This window comes from Talaromyces amestolkiae (assembly GCF_001896365.1).
Source record: "Talaromyces amestolkiae strain CIB chromosome Unknown scaffold1.1, whole genome shotgun sequence".
NCBI lineage: Eukaryota > Fungi > Ascomycota > Eurotiomycetes > Eurotiales > Trichocomaceae > Talaromyces > Talaromyces amestolkiae.
The window spans coordinates 2590991-2607563 of record NW_024468037.1 but is presented as its reverse complement, the minus strand read 5'-3'; the positions used below and the strand labels follow the sequence as shown (position 1 = coordinate 2607563).

The 16573-nt window shown below is 48.5% G+C and overlaps 6 protein-coding genes across 6 annotated transcripts; 1 reads left to right on the top strand and 5 right to left on the bottom strand.

The window, feature by feature from the left end:
• Nucleotides 1-331: 331 nt before the first annotated feature.
• On the bottom strand, nucleotides 332-1333 carry BHQ10_000864 (uncharacterized protein; the record flags this gene model as incomplete). Its single annotated transcript, XM_040881467.1, has 1 exon — nucleotides 332-1333. One exon carries the CDS (start codon nucleotides 1331-1333, stop codon nucleotides 332-334), a length of 1002 nt encoding a protein of 333 aa, XP_040729369.1.
• An 895-nt stretch (nucleotides 1334-2228) lies between these two features.
• BHQ10_000863 (uncharacterized protein) lies at nucleotides 2229-5816 on the top strand (the record flags this gene model as incomplete). Its single annotated transcript, XM_040881456.1, has 2 exons — nucleotides 2229-2394; nucleotides 2458-5816. The coding sequence occupies 2 exons, from the start codon at nucleotides 2229-2231 to the stop codon at nucleotides 5814-5816; spliced, it is 3525 nt and encodes a 1174-aa protein (XP_040729368.1).
• A 293-nt stretch (nucleotides 5817-6109) lies between these two features.
• BHQ10_000862 (uncharacterized protein) lies at nucleotides 6110-7275 on the bottom strand (the record flags this gene model as incomplete). Its single annotated transcript, XM_040881445.1, has 3 exons — nucleotides 6110-6851; nucleotides 6906-7023; nucleotides 7077-7275. The coding sequence occupies 3 exons, from the start codon at nucleotides 7273-7275 to the stop codon at nucleotides 6110-6112; spliced, it is 1059 nt and encodes a 352-aa protein (XP_040729367.1).
• Nucleotides 7276-8580: 1305 nt separating this feature from the next.
• BHQ10_000861 (uncharacterized protein) lies at nucleotides 8581-9199 on the bottom strand (the record flags this gene model as incomplete). The annotated part of the gene is made up of 2 exons (XM_040881434.1): nucleotides 8581-9072; nucleotides 9125-9199. The coding sequence occupies 2 exons, from the start codon at nucleotides 9197-9199 to the stop codon at nucleotides 8581-8583; spliced, it is 567 nt and encodes a 188-aa protein (XP_040729366.1).
• Nucleotides 9200-10644: 1445 nt separating this feature from the next.
• On the bottom strand, nucleotides 10645-12564 carry BHQ10_000860 (uncharacterized protein; the record flags this gene model as incomplete). The annotated part of the gene is made up of 1 exon (XM_040881423.1): nucleotides 10645-12564. One exon carries the CDS (start codon nucleotides 12562-12564, stop codon nucleotides 10645-10647), a length of 1920 nt encoding a protein of 639 aa, XP_040729365.1.
• Nucleotides 12565-13847: 1283 nt separating this feature from the next.
• Nucleotides 13848-14841, bottom strand: BHQ10_000859 (uncharacterized protein; the record flags this gene model as incomplete). Its single annotated transcript, XM_040881411.1, has 2 exons — nucleotides 13848-14137; nucleotides 14193-14841. 2 exons carry the CDS (start codon nucleotides 14839-14841, stop codon nucleotides 13848-13850), a joined length of 939 nt encoding a protein of 312 aa, XP_040729364.1.
• Nucleotides 14842-16573: the final 1732 nt, after the last annotated feature.

Below are 16573 nucleotides of genomic sequence, written 5' to 3'. Positions count from 1 at the left end.
TTGAAGAGATCGACTTTGGTGGTGTAATCAAGAAAACAAAACAAAAAGACGAACAGTCATTAATTAAAAGAATGGACGAGTTGTACGTGGACAAAGTTCTCCTGAATCGTGCCTCGGAGGGAGCACCAGCGGAGGAAGTTGAAGAAGCCACAGTCCTCGGGTGGGTCGCTTAGTCACCGATCCGAAAGGTCTGGATCACGTGTGGGGCATTTTGTTTTGTGGGGTACTTTATCAATTAACTTGTTTGTCCGACAAAGATACAAGTGAGTTTTAATGGTTTATCAAAGACATGGTATCATTACATCTATACATAATTATAAGAGAAGCCCGGCTACTCCAGGTATATCTCATCGCGGATCCGCTGAAGACCCCGAAACAAGCCCGCACCAGGACCACTATCACGTTCTTCAGCTATTTGGTCCATGGAAGATCTTGCTTTCTTTGATGCACGATCTCGTTGGATTTCCAAAGCCTTGCGTCTGTCTTCAATGATTCGAGCGAGGCTGTCCAAGAAACGGCTTCGCGCCTTCTCCTCAGCCGTACCTTTCCATATCGTCGCGAGATTGCGTAGTTTTTCGAGTCGCTCCGTAGCAGCGGCCAAGCCTGCATCACCCCCTCCGTTACTGTCCAGTAGCTCTGTGATTTCCGTTCGAAGCTTTTTAACTAGTTCTTGACCTTTCTCTTCGCGGCTATAACTTTCACTGCCAGGTTCAGGTGCGGATACCGATATGAACGATGACGTGATCGACAGTTCGGATGGAGGAAGCGGCCATTCCATTGCATCTCCAAACGTCTGTATAACCTCCTCTAACCGTGTGCGCACCTGACCCAATATTCGTAGTTGTGCAATGAACTCTGGTTCGTTGGGCAGTCTGGGTATAGCTTCTTTTTCGCCCTCCTCGTCGGGGGTGTCTTCTTTCTGTTCACTTGCATCCTGCCCCTCCGGGGCGAACTTGATAATATCTTCATGTAGGTTCTCACTCAGGGTATCAGCGAGACTAATTGCCTCTCCTCGCAGCACTTCCACTTCATAGGCTAGTCGCCCTCCACTTCGTAGAATTTCCTCGGTGAGTTGTGTCAGATTCCCTGAGAGTCGCACATTCTGGGTGCCCAACTGCGAAACGAGAGACTGGCTTCGAGAGGAAAGATCGGCTAGATTGACGGAGCTTGGCGCTCGAGTAGCATGCGCCTGGGAAGTGGATAGAGTCAGCGGCGGAAGGTGGTCGTTCAAGAAATCGACGGGGTCAAAGGAAGATTCGGTGAAATGCCGCAAGGAAGAGTCTAATTGGGATTGTGTAGTAGCGCCGGCAGATGCTTGTGATGGTTGAGCCATTGCTATCAACCTATGATTACTTGCTGGGCTGCATAACGGGCAGTCCTTTAACAAGTACAAGGACTACGAAAGCGAGGCAGTCGATCGAGTAGATGGCGCTCTCAGAAATGAAGCTAAAGACTGATTGTGGGGATCCGGATCAACTATTGCCCGACACATATGATTTATCACGTCGATTGTGATATGTTCTGTCATCCTCCGATCGTTGTTATGTGTTATGTACTGTACTCTTTAGCAGCGAAATTGGCTGTGCTCGATAGAGGTGCAATCTCCCCGACAGATCCTTGACAGTATTCCACGCTCTGTAACCATTGGCAGGTCGGGAAACGTCCCCTCAATCGGTGATGAGGTGCAGGCGCACTAACACTTGGAGCGGGGATGCGTGGCGGTTGCAGGAAATGTGCCTGTACTCTATCAGGGATTTTAGAAGATGAAGATGCAGAAGAGAAGAGAAGTTGGCACTGCAGCCTGTGCCAGAAGGCTGCCATGAGTCGCTAACCCAAAAGGGTAAGCAGGCAACGACCTCTTTGTACAGCTCGTCAGAGTACAGTCGACTATATTTAATTAATGTTATTCTCTGCTATATCTGCAGCTAAGCTACTACTCTTCTAGTTTCTCCTTTGTGATCGGCCCTTTTTTTTTGTGCTATCCTACATGGACTTTCGTCGAGGACAATTGTGAAGGAAGTTGCCTAAAGGGTAGTATCTACTACTTATGTCACTGACTTCTCATATACTCCAGCCCAACTCCTCTCTTTTCATTCAACTACTAATTCCGTTCACTCTTCGCCTCCTCGCTAAGCTCTGTTGACAGCAAACCTTTCGTAATTCAATTTTCTCTCCTCTCGATTATTCTCAACCATTAGATCGACATAATATGCCGCCATTTTGACCTCATGCCTCGAAAACAATTTATCCTCGACCTGGAGAAGGCTAGTACTTCTGACGCCTTTCCACATATCCAGAATATCCGACAAGGAGATGACAATGAGTCATTATGTTTCTCATTTTTCAATCCAGGAGACCCTCAGATAGCATACGAACTTCAAGTTGCGGTGTCAGGTATGACAACCGTCCATGACAACAGTTTCTATTGGTGAGAATAAGCTGCTGATCTTGTTTTAGATCTCACTGAATACCCACATACCCATCAATACCTGATCTTTTCGACCTCAGCTACGGTTCCACCTGCTATCATTGGCGTCCTCGAGGGAGTTCAAGCTGCCGCCGATGGGTACCCAGTTTCCGACTTGCTCAACACCTTACATGATGCGCTGGAGAAGACTCTCGCAGCTGGCAGTCATGAAGACCCATCCAAGAATCCCAGTGGAGTTGACTACCCTACTGATGACGATGCCATGTCCGCGGACTCTGAAGCAGAATCTGAGAATGAAGTCCACTGGGATGATGGCTTTTTTGACGAAGATCAGCAGTTCTTTGGATCAGTCCATAAAATTGTCAGCAAATCATCCACCCTCCGACCAGATCTTCGCACTACAAAGGCAGCAGGCTTTAAAGTAGGCTACCTGGGCGATCCGAAGGGTTCCCTCATAATTTCAATCTCCTGTCGTATATCGAAACTAGGCATTTCAGAGGAAGCGATGCAGGCATGGGACGTGAAGAGCAATCAATATTTAGTTCTTTTGCTCCGCTTTCCGAACAGGTACGTCAACGCAGATTATCTGCTAGAAGCGTCGAACGATGGGTCGCTGGTTCAGATGCATGTTGGTCTCTGTGCTTCATATAAACCAAGCGTGACAGAAGCGCTCCAGGCATTTGCACGCACATCTACCTCCTATTTACCGACCTTAGAACTCATGTCAGAGTCTGATAACTTGGGAAAGCTACTTCCATTGTTCTTGGAGATACCTCTAGGATCGCTTCTCAACGAACGATTTATCACAATCCTCAAGCTTCGACATCGTTATGCCCTCTCATGGTCTGGTGCAGAATCTTTGTTCAACGACAGCCAGGGTTTAATTGCGGTAGACCAAAATCCTCAAGAGAATCATGCATTGTATCGTTGTAAGGACGAATGGAGCGAGACCGTTCCGCACTTGGTTCAAGACGATCATTTCACCAGCGCAAATGATCCAGAGTCTCTGTCTTTTCCATTACTCGCTATACAATTCACTCTTCGGCATTTTGTCAAATGCACCGAGTTCTGTCTCGTCTGCCATTGCAAAATCGACACTAACTTTGAGGCGCTTAAACCCTACGTTTGCTCCAAACCTTTGTGCCTCTATCAATATATGGCTCTGGGAATGGGTCCCAGCTTAGAATGGGAGATTACTCGGCAGCCTCTCGTGATCGACCTCCTCATCAGCTTTGCATATGCAAGTGCAACTGCTGGGGCAATGGAAGAACTGCCAGTAGGCCTCAGAATGATGGTTCCTCCAATTCATAAACCCAATAGCTGGTTATCCGGCTCCTTTTACCGGTCAAACAAACAGCTTACGGTAGATGACCACGATCAGAAAGTCACAATCAAGGAGGGTGACTGGATTTTGATAGACATGTCTGGTGCTGGACAGTACTGCTATTGCCGAGTTGAGCGCACAGACAGATGGCCGATTGTTGAAATTCTAGAACCGGTCACATATAATACATCCGATACTGCAACACCCGGAGATAACGAGTCCTTGCTTGTCAAGTTCGCTCTACATGACGTGAATTTCGATGATATTGAAAGTGCAGCCCAGAAGCAAACGGTCATCGTAGCTTTGCTACAATCACTGCCGGACGTCTTGTCGATGAAGTCGTGGCTTGAATCGGCGCCGCCGGGGTCTAGAAGCTTAGCGGCGTGGAAGAATGTGCCACCAGCGGCTCTCGATCTCTTGCGATGGATTGTAGCGTCCAATAGATCTTGCATCATGCAGGATGGTGATATTACAGAACAAGCAGAGGGCACTTCATCCCACAATCTGGTCACCGGCATGAAAGGATACTTACAGTTCCGTTTCGCTCAAGGCTCACCCGACAAGGAAGAAAAATTTGTTTCTGCTGTTAGTGACAATTCGAACGACACCAAACACCCGACCATCTTCGCTTGGCATGGGAGTAGCCTCTCGAACTGGCACAGTATTATCCGGGAAGGATTACATTTCAAGAAGACTACAAATGGTCGAGCTTTTGGGCATGGTGTTTATATGGCTCAACAATTTCACTATTCACTGGGTTATTCGGGGCGGGCTGGCTTCTCAGGGATACCGGGGATGCGAACGTGCTCTAAATGGCCGAAGAGTATCCTCAATGTGAATGTTGCAGTGTCTTTGAACGAGGTAGTAAACAGGCCACATGACTTTGTCAACAGCTCAAACGGCGTCTATGTTGTGAACCGTATAGAATGGATTCAGACTCGATATCTATTTGTTGACTGCCAGAAGCCCGCGGGAAACGTCAACGCTCAACCCACAACACCAGTGGATACTACATTCGAGGGTGATGATGCCTACTACGTTCAAGACCCAAAGCATACGGCTATGGGGAGTGATGGTAAACAAATCAGGATTCCGATGACTATTTTTAGTCGATGCCGGCGCAATCTAGCGCTGGAGAGCCATCAACATAAGGAATCGCCCAAGACAAAAGGCAAGAGCAAAAAGTGTAAAAAAGCCAGCAGCAGAAAGAGGAAGATCGGAACGCCTGAAATCATCCCGAATGATGGTCCTGAATATGACGATGACGATGTTGCAAGCGTGGCGACATTGGCGGAAGATCTTGCAGTCTTGTTCTCAGATGCGGAAGAAGATAGTGAATCAGAGACATTGAAGGCAATCAAGAAGTTGAAAGCATCGACATCCACAGAGAAGGCGAAGGTAAAGGCGAAGAATTCAGCGTTGACGCCATTTGAGCCTGGTACACTCACCGAGTCATCGGTAACGCTTCTTGAGCCACCAGCGTACGCAAGCAGTTCGGCCACAAAAACTCTACAACAACGTCTTCTTCAAGCACTCAAGGTGCAGGAGCAGACACCACCGGATGAATTAGGATGGTGCATTGACCCGCAACTCATCAATAATCCCTACCAATGGATCGTGGAACTTCATTCTTTCGAACTGTCGCTCCCCTTAGGTCAAGATCTCCAAAAGGCGGGCCTACAAAGCGTGGTCCTTGAAATGCGCTTCCCTCACGACTTTCCCATGTCTCCTCCGTTCGTCCGCGTTATCCGGCCACGATTTCTCGAATTCAACGCTGGAGGTGGTGGTCACATTACCATGGGCGGAGCGCTGTGTATGGAATTACTCACCGGCTCGGGGTGGTTGCCAACGTTCTCCATTGAGAATGTCCTACTCTCGATTCGGCTTGCGCTGTGCTCCGTGGATCCTAAACCAGCACGTTTGGCGAATAGTGCTAGTCGGTTTGGATCTTCTTCGGCGCGAGGTGGTGATTACTCAGTTCAGGAGGCAGTGGCTGCTTATACTCGGGCTTGTAGGGCGCATGGATGGGAAATCCCAAAGAACTTTGAGGCGATGGCATGGTAGACTTGAGAATGGCGTTTTACAAGGTGAATTAAGGGGGTTATTTCTTGCTAATTTCAGACTTGAGCGTTCAAGCTATAAATGATACCATTTGCTACTCAGGTTAGACGGATACCAAGATAGATCAAAACATTATCATTTAATAGCTATTCATATATACGGTTACTATGATTTGAAGCAAGAGATCAACCAAAAGCAAATAGATTAAACGCATCGGGTATCGCTCGGCAAAGTTTGTTAACAGGGTATAGGTTCAGTCATATCAGAAATATCGTCGTGATTAGAGGCAGAGAGGTTTAGATGTTCTCAACGACACGCGCGTTGACAGCACGCTGGAATCCATCATCATTCTCGTAGCTGTTTTCCTGATTCTGGTATCTGCTGGGCCCTTCGCCGAGGTTCTCCGCCAACGAGAGTTGCTGCGACACCGTCTGGCCCGGAGCCGGCAAGAAGATGACCTTGCTGTTGGCGGTCTTTGCCATTGCCTGCATGGCCTCTAGGTATCTGATCTGCATAGCCGGTGCCGAGGACAAAATATCGGCAGCTTGACGCATCAACTTGGCCGACTCAACCTCCGCACGCGCAGCAATGACTTTACTCTCACCAATCCGCTTGGACTGCGCGGCCATCGACAGCGAGTCTTGCAAGTCATTGCTGAAGATGATGTCCTTGATGAGCATGGACTCGACCTTGACGCCCCAGCCCGCGGCAACGTCTTCAATAATTTCACTGATGGATTGAGCGATTTCCTCGCGGCGCTCGATTACGTCTTGTAGCACGCGGGCGCCGACGACGTGTCGCAGAGTGGTCTGGGTGCGCTCGACGAGGGCCTGGCGCACGTCCGCGATGCCGAAGGCGGTCTTGTGCGGCGCCACGATGTGGTAGTAGATGACTGAGGTGAGGTTGAGGTTGACATTGTCCTTGGTCATACAGACTTGACGGGGGACTTCAACGATTTGGATCTTGACGTCGACTGTTCGCAGGCGCTCGCTGAGGGGGTTGACTTTGACGAGGCCAGGATCGACGGCGCGTTCGAATCTGTGATACTGTTAGTGTGAAAAATTAGAGACTCGGAAAAAGGTTGCGACATACCGGCCGAAGCGCTGAATCAAGCCGACTTCACCCTGAGCGACTGGCTTGAAGGGATTGGGGCAGATAATGCAGCAGGGAATAGCTCCCAAGCAACCGATACACTCGCCGAGTCCGTGGACTATGCATGTTAGCATATGAATTGAGAAACAAGAAAGGGGCGGTTGCACTTACTCATAGAAGCATACCATCCATGTGCATCTGGGTTGTCATCGTCGTGCTTGATCTGCTGGGCATAGCGTGGCTGCAAGTCCTCCACGCGGGCAGGTTGAACCTGCACCAGACTGGTCGCTGGGACGTTGCCCGGGGTTTGGGGGGCCTTGCCATTGCCGTTGGTGTGGCCGTTGGTCGAGGCGCTGATGGAGGATGCCATTGTGGTGTCTTTCTCTATCTGTGTGTGTGTAGATGAGTGTGGAAAGGGTAGGTTGTGATACTGCGACAGGTGACATGGCTGATATTTATACTAACTACATTGTAGTAGGCATCAGGTCGCTCCTTCCCCATCGACCCCACAGACAAACATGGAAGCCACGACCCATCGATGATCACAGTCACACACGGGGAAAAGAGCGCAGGGCCCACTTAGCCAGCTGCTAGGCCCAATCGAGCAATACGCTGCTCGGTTGAAGCGGCATGGCAGCCTTCCCATTGGCCGATCGCGGCCTGTCTGTCGTCATGGCCATAGCTACTAGCCCTAATCGGGAGGTGGGAGTTGGCGTCCTCAGGCTCAAACAGCTCCGGTAAGAGCTCCTTAGTCTCCCTAAACTTACTTTAGCTAACACACACCTACAGTCGAACCCTTCTCCGTGGCTCAGCGCCGTATTCGTCGTTTATCCATTGGACACACCTGACCTTCAAATCCCGCATACACTGCCATAATACAGGTACATCAGAATCTGCTGATCTTGGGATGTTGCTCGGTCGAGGGTTGCCCTGCACTGCCTGGTGGAGCGCACGGCGGCTCTGCTCTTGAGCATGGCCCGTAGTAAGTGTTTCCGGAATCTCAGCTATGATCGATGCCAAGTTTATATGATCCAATTTTTTGCAAAAGAGGTTCAGATTGGCCAATTGAGATGAACGCAGTCAGATGATGAAAGGCCTAACTTGGTCGCATGGGCTGATTGGTTGGAAGTATTGCACTGCCTCCGGGTGATATCCAGATGTTTGGATAGTCGGCGAGTATATCCTACTAGTATGTAGATGAAAGTAGCGGGATACAACTAGTTGACAGTGATGGGGGCCGATGGCTATGGTGGCCTAACCACGTCTTTGTATTGAGGCTTCATTGTCGGCTATCGGATGTGGACTGAGTGATTTATCGGGGAGTTAATCATTCACTCCTTACATAGTCTATCAAATATTTTCGATTCAGGGTAACGTTTGTCGGATGCTGACATCACGTACAGCCTCCTTCTAATTCGCATCCATGATGTGACCCTCTAATCATTCGGACTCATCATCAATTGGCCCAACTTGTGGTATACTTCAATACATACTCAATACATGCTTGAGCAGAAATATGGATTCGTCACGCGATCTATAGATACTATAAACCAAACTCACAAAATGACACGAAAACAATAAGGGGAATAAAGATGACCAAGGAATGGTCCGGATGGATAAGAAGACAAGGTGAAAGTAAGGCGCCTAGCCCCAGTCGCAATGACGGACTATGAAATTAATGGTTGACCTTCTCATTAACCACCTCCTTGGTCCGCTCCTTCTTGTCTGCCAGAAATTCACTCAACCAGCCCAATGACTCCTGCGAAATTACCAGCCCCGTGGTGATCACAGCCTTTCCACTAGCCACATACCCATCGCCACCACACTTCTTATACTCTGCGCCGTAGGTATCAAAGACATGTTTGCGTGCATCCCCGGCAAGACGGAGAGGGAAGAAGGCCGTGTCGACAATGGTGTTTTTGATCTTTTCGGTGTCTTCCTTGACGATGGGGAACCGTTCGTCGACTTTGCTTAGGCCCTGGTCGCCAAGAGAGTCGGCTTTGGCGACGTAGGGTGCGACATAGGCGTAGGGTGTGGAGAGGTACGGGAGGAAGGGCTTTGCGAGACGCTCGTAGCCTTGATCGGCGTATTTGATGGAGGTGGCGCCGTATTTATTGTTTTTGAAGGTGGTGATGGAATCGGATACCACTGGGTAGGAGGCAAGGTGCTAGAAGCAATGAATTAGATCTCGTATCTGCCATCACGTAGAAATCACTCACCGAGATGAACTGAGAATGAGGCTTTTCGCCGTTGACCAGAGGCTCACCCATTGTATCTCTCTCTGCGTGGGGCATGAAGTCTTTTTACTGTGTCTGGTGTTGTAGGAATTAAGTCAGCGAGATACTACGTATTCGTTGTGGGCGGGTGTGACGAGATAAGGGCACAGACAGGAGGGCAGAGGACAAAGCGAACCTTTGGTGTCTTGATGAATCTGAGTCAATCGGGTTTCGACAGAGGGAAGGAGGAAGAGGGAGGTGTGCGAGTTCCAGACTGGGTGACACGCACAAAGGATATAAATGGCCAGCAGAGGTAACGTCAACGATTGTGTCTGAATATTTTCGTGGAACTGCGATCCAGGCCTCTCTCGATCACATGTAGCAGCCTGCGGGCGGCCAATCAGAGCGCTGAGCTGATCACGCAACTGTTTGCCTCTTGCATGTGACAGCGCGCTTGCCCTGTTACTTTGTCACTTTGTTGCTACTACTATGTAGGTATCGCGATGTTTTTCCAATTTTCTAATTATCGCTTTCTATCCGGACTCAAGCTGCTGTCTAAACTTCTGGCCTTTGAGGAAACTGTTCAACTCTGATCGTTATCAAGCCAGTGACTGTCGACATGATGACTTCAACCGGATGTCGCTGGGACGTGATCGGAAAGAAACAGAGCTGCGTTATCGGGCCAATGGCTGGCCCCCGGTCGCGCATTCTCTCCCCTTCGCGTACGATGCCAACCACATAAGTAATGTACTACTAGTAGTAGAACATCGTAAATTGTCTGGCCCATGTTGATGATGCGTTGACTGGCATGTGATAGTGGGGCATGCTATCTCTTTATCTTTTCCAAGCTTAGCGTATCTCTCTTCCGTCTCATCTCTTCCCACTCATCGGTCCCTCTACACTATGACAATAGACTATCTATAATCTATAATGTTGCTACCCTAATAATAGCCTGAATGAGCTGGCACGATAAAAAATCCTGATATACGCGGCACCTGTTTCCAGGCTATGTCATTGCTGGCACTCGCCCCAAAGACGGCCATCCTATTTATTGTGTATGTGATGCGTCTCTAGCATCGCTAGCATCTCGAGGCCCGTGCAACCAATGCTTTCGTCCAATTCCTGACCTGTCAATGTTGAGTCTGTGGTCAGACCGTTATTCGACCGGGTTGATCGCGCCCAGAGCAGTCTTTGCGATGTGATAACGCACCATCACGACATTCGAATGTCGAAATTAAGTGCTGGATGCTGTCGCCATCCCACTAGCCTACTTGCCCGCTGCATGCGCGTTTCAACATCTGATCCTGGGGTCAATTTTTACAATGCAAGTATTTCGTGCATTTGTGCCAATAGAACTAATGCACAACATAGCTGCCAACACAACCTCAGGAGAAAACATCCTACGTACTATGTAAATATTCGCCGTTTGCTTGTGAGCCGATTGTGACCCACACATACAATTCATCTACCTTCCTGATTCGGTCGCCAGTCTTTGAGACATCTACATATGCATGCCAACCTCTTCAACGCACCATAATGCCCTTCATATTGCCCGTGGCTCGCCAGTCCTCAATAATCCCAAGCCAGTGCTCGATTCCAGAACCCCAAAGACCCGACCGCGCCAAAATCTCCTGCTGCTCCACGGGCACGCGAGCTAGATCACCCTCTAAATTAAAATATCCCGGTGTACACCCAATCGCAACCCCCATTGGCGCCGAATGCATCATGACCTGTAGGCCCCAATCCTCCGCCGCTTCCGCGGACGGCACGACTACCAACGGCGCACAATTAGCCCTCCGCTTTGACTCGACTAGTATATACGAGATGTGTTTTGCATATTCGTCGAGGTTGAAGCGATAGTTCCCGCTTGTAGAAGCCTGTTGAGGGCCCGAAAGAAACAAGTTTGGGAACTTGGCATCGATGACGCCATGCAGGGTTGTAGGGCCGAAGCGAGGCCATTCCTCGCTCATCGAGACTCCATTCAAACCTATAATTGACATGTCTGCCTTCTCGGCCGGCGTGCCGGCGGGCGGTGCAAGAAAGCCTGTCGCGAAGATGACTACGTCCGCCTGGTAGGGTTTGTCGTCGATGACAACAAAATCTGCCGTAATCCGGTCGACGCCCTTTCCATTGGTATCGATAAGGGTCACGTTGTCTTGGTTAAACGCCTGGAGGTAATCGTCATGAAATAAAGGGCGTTTACACCAGGCTGGATACCAAGGTTTCAGCTTTGCCGCGATAGCTGGGTCTTTCACCTCTCGATCTACGCGAGCATGAATACGTTTCAGCCGAGGAGCGTCAACCTCAATCAGTCGGGCCGTGTATGCTGGAATGTCTTCGGGTTTTTTGGGTCCTTCCGTGTAACCAGTCAGACCAAGCAAGCCAGGGGCGCGAGTCCATCCATCGTCGACCAGGTTGACTGTCGGCGCCTCCCCAAGAGTGAAATGTTCGTGAAAATTGCGCATTCGCTCTCGTTGCCATCCTTTTGAACTTGCAACCTCTTTATGGAACCATTCCCTGTCAGTTTCTCGCTGATCACGAACATCCACCGAGGCCGGCGTCCGTTGTACGACATACAGATGCTTGCACCATTTCGCAAGTTGCGGAACGATTTGCACAGCCGTCGCTCCTGTACCGACAATGACAACATCCTTGTCTTTCAATTTGGTAAGTGACGGGTCTTTGGGAGATCCACCAGTGACATCGTATGCCCAACGAGCAGAATGAAAAATGTCCCCTTGGTAGTCTAGGATACCCGGGATATTTGGTAGCTTGAGCCAGTTGAGCACACCTGCAGCAATAGTGACAAACCTAGAGCGAATCTGGAGGGTCTCTGGAGCTTGATCCTTGCGTCGTTGAATCAAATCGATGACCCATTCTTTGGCATCTTCGTCCCAAACAATCTTTTGCGCTTGAGTCTGGAAAACAGCGCAGTCTGTCAACCCCCATTTCTCCGCAACGAGTTCGACATACTCCCGAATCTCTTCGCCTTCTGAATACCGATGCTTCGGAACGTACCCAGTCTCCTCCAGGTAGGGAAGATAGCAGTAACTCTCAATATCACACATAAGCCCCGGATACCGATTCCAGTACCAGGTGCCACCAAACCCACCAGCCGGATCGATGATCCGAATATCTTCAGCTGGTATACCAGACTCGATCATGCGAACAGCATTCAGTGTTCCGCCCCATCCGGCACCGACGATGAGCATTTCGCATCGGCCGTCAGGAAACTTGGCTCGAAGGGGTTGGATCGCCGCCGGGTCAACCCAGGGATCATCAGCAAAGCGCGCAAATTGAGCGACTTTTGCGATTTCGATGAATTGTGCATTTCCGTCGGAGCGGAGCCGTTTTGTTTTCTCTTCCTCGAAGCGGGCCTTTGTTTGGGCCAATTGATTGGGATCAATCTCATTGGCAGTCGCTGTACTTCTGATGCTAGACATGGTGGGTGAGAATTTGAGTTTTTCACAAGGTTCAAGCTGGATAAAATCGTACAGTTCACTAAACCTCCCTTAACCAGCGACAGAGAGGTACAAGTAAAGAGATTTCGGTCTACATTGCTTACGTTTCAATTCTTGGAACTGCCAGTATACAGTAGGTAATACATCTAATCTACACTGTCATTTGGAGACTTTCTTTGCCAGGAGCTTAAAGTCCAGCTGAATATTAACCCCCACTCGTCTTCAGAACTGATCAAATACAGCTTCTACTTGCAACATTTGTTAGTAGGTTCATTCGCATTAGGCTCCTCCGCGGTCAGCACGCGTTAACAGCTAAGAAACCTGAAGTGTAGGTAATCATTTCCTATCTAGAATCCTTCAATCGATGTGGGTTCAGATCTTGTTGAGTATGTAGATACCTAGGTACAATATCTACCTACGAGGAATCAAATGAGGAAGTAGATCAGGCACGAAATATGCACTAACATACTCTAAAGACAACCTCGGGAGGGCTCTAAAGACCAAAGACAGGGAGTGATAGAATCCAATTACCTTCCTAATTCAGTCAAGTCTCCAGTCTAACAATTTCAATGTTATATACAGAAAAACTTAGACAACAAAAACATTTGACCAAAAAAAAAACATTTCATGTCGATCAGCCGATGTCTCGACTGAGATCAATGCCTAGGTACTAGGCATGGCAACGTTGATATCAGTTTATCGCCACCGTAAGCCCTAACTCATCGGCCTTCGGCTCATCAAATGCCGCTCAACGTTACCTAGGTGCAAACTTCTTTCAAATATATTTTGAGTTCTGTTTCAAGAAGCAGATGTCAAAAGTCACATGTTTAAAGGTGACCGAGATAGAGAAAACAATCATTCGCCCGACAATATTGAAAAGGAGCCATGTTAAGTCAGCTCCTAGGAAGAGCATGTGAATGTGGCAACTCTGGTTGGTATGTTGTAGAGCAACTTCGTGCCCTCGAAAATGGCTCGAGGCGGTCCTTTTGCGATATTTCTATCAGCCAGCAGCAAGTTGAGTAATTCATCATTATTGGGGAGAGTGGGGGAAAAAATTCCAAAGTTTCATCTTTCAAATGTCAACTGGTTGATGTATGACGAATTTACATAGTGACTGTCTCTTCATCCCCAACAAGGAAAAGCCCTAAGCCGGAGTAGGAGCAGCTATTACTCGAAGGTAGGCTACTTCCTGATGATAGCGACAAGCACAATTGGCAATTTTTATTATTATTTAGTATCACATTGAACGCACGAACATATAAAAATCACGCTGCAAGATGTTTGAAAACGTCCTCAAGGTCATCGTTCGGGTCCCTATTCTCCACTAACCCTAACGCCGTGTCCGGTTTTTTGTACCCTAAAAGAGTCCTCATTCCCGGCGTCATTGTGAGTGCTTTGCTATGAGGAATTGTCAAGAATTGATTCTCCTCTGTACGCAGAGTACCACGGACGAAGAACAGTCCATGCACAATACGACAGAAGTTGGGGACACTGTTGTGTCCACCGCCGTGATAGGCGGCGCCCATGAAGATGAGCGCTGAGCCTGCTTTCATTTCTGCGACAATTTAGCATTCAGAATCGCGCAATAGATTGTATTAAATGGATCTCACCCGCAAAGCATAATTCGTCCACGCGCGGAATCCGATTATCATCCCACCGATGACTACCAGGCACAAACATCGTAGCGCCGTTCGCCCTCGTGGTCTCGCAACCCGCTATCAAACATGCAAATTGGCTAGCCTTCTTCAAATCGAACGGCGCGCTGTGTTTTGTACCGTGGATTGCATCATCGCGGTGCAAGGACTGCCGTGGCGCACCTGTGTTGATTTGGAATGACAGACTGATACTCAGTAATGGATCAATCCTGTAATGGTCTGTGAACTGCTCGCGGGTCACCGAGAACTTGTCAACTAAGATCTCCTCTCGAAGCTGATTTAGTACGGGTCTTTCGCACAATTCGGCAACGGTTTTGGACCGCCCGACCAGGCCGGGCACGACACGGGTTTCGGAGGGGACGATTGGAAGACCGGTATGGGTCTTGCCATTGTCTTCTTCTCTGTGAGATTCCTTGATCTCATCTTCTATCTTTTGTAGTTCCTCGGCTGTCGCAAAGTCTTCGAGGATGATGCCGCCGTCCCGATCTAGGATAGCGAGGATCTTTTCAATGGGTGCTGTGGCTGGGAGTCTTGTGATCGAGACCTCTGGTACGTAGCTTGGGTCAAGGGGTCCCGGGTATCTTCTCGTTGCGACTTGAGCCATTGTGAGTGTTCTTGCGCAGACCGAAATCTTAGGCGTGACTACTGCGATGTAGGATAAGTTGATGAAGTTCCAGCGCTTCATGAAGCGAAGAGACGGGGCCATTGAGCTTTGTATATACTAGACACTTTAAGTAAAATCGATATAATACGCAATACAGCTACCATTGTCGATGAGAACCCCGCACTGTATCATTTGAACGGTTCCGAGATAGGTATTTCTATCCATATTGAACTTCGTTAAGGAAGGCTGTGTCCGAGCTGAATGTTTTCGGAAGGTCAAGAGCGAGCATCTCACTCTATAAATAGAATTGATAAGAATTGACAATGATAAGGGTTGTAGATAGTGGGGTGGGTATCAACTATTCGGGCATGTCAAGAGCGAGCATGTTGGACTGACGAGTCATAGAAGCTGACTAGGGCTAGCGCAGCGACGAAGGTAAGGTCGGAAATAAAATCTGAGCCAGTAGCAGGTCATTTGCTGTCTTGAGTATGTCTTGATATCAGCGATGCAGTACTTTTTCAGGTGTTCGAATATCTGCTATGTGGGTATACATATAAGACCATGTCAACGCCGACGTCAATGACAATGGCTCCTGAGTAACCAATAGTTCTTCTATATCTAGAGGGGCCGCCAGATCAGCATTAAATTCAATCATCGATGTGAGAGCCATACGGCTCGAAGCAGGAGAGTCCGTTTGTCTTGAATTATTTCCAGCTCCTTTGGCGGAAAACATAGCGAAAAGGCCCAGTAATGTAAAACATTGTCCGTCTGTCAAGTCGTGCAAGGATCGAAGAATTTCATCCATTGCCACATTGTTAACTAACTATACTAGTTGTTGAGATGTGTGTTTTCCCTCTTCATCCCAAGAAACAGAACCCGTTAGCCAAAAAATCTTGCTCTATTCCAAAGCAAAAACGTGCCTGTAGTCCGAACTCTCCGTCATCTCGGTGACATCCCTCTGCGCATACACACCAGTGGTTGTCACCTGATCAAGCGCCGTTCCTCCAACCTCGCCATAAACCAAATTAGTTGGTATCCAAAGGAACTTCTCAGCTGCAGGCACAAGAGAACAATCGAGCCGCAGCCAACGACATGCACCACAAATGGGCCTAGCTCTATCGCATTTGAGCCGTCGTGTTCGACGTGTCAGATAGCTTACCCTTCGAGTTTCTGGCTCTGTTGTTGTGCAACTCGTCGGTCTAGTAGCGGCGGACATCACCGCTGGCCGTGCTGAAGTTGTCACAGACTCTGTTCGGTTGTTCACGGTCCTGCATCCAGATGTAACGAATGCGGGGTTAGTATCAAGAGCAGATACTAATTATCGAATATGAGATTTGGAGACATTTAAGCTGTAGTCTCGGCCAGAGCATGCAGAAGAAGGCACTATTCGGTCTTATCTTCTCCGCACAGCCGTCTTATCTAGCTGATGTAACAAACTGGATGTATTAGCCCTAATTAGCACACCTTGATACTACGCAATGAAAGAGGACCGTCTATACGTGAAGATGTAGATCCAGTATGTTGTATGCCGAAGAATGAATTGGAATGCGTGGTATTTGTTTCATCGAATTGACGCTAAGTGATATGAAAACAGCTTCTTCTCCCTCACAAAGAGAAAGAAACAGTCTGGAGATTTTATAAAGGAAATGATTTTCTTGTCTTCGTCTTTTTTGTTTTCATTTGCAACATGAGTGTCCATTATAATCGAGGACTGAGGAGATATTCAATACAC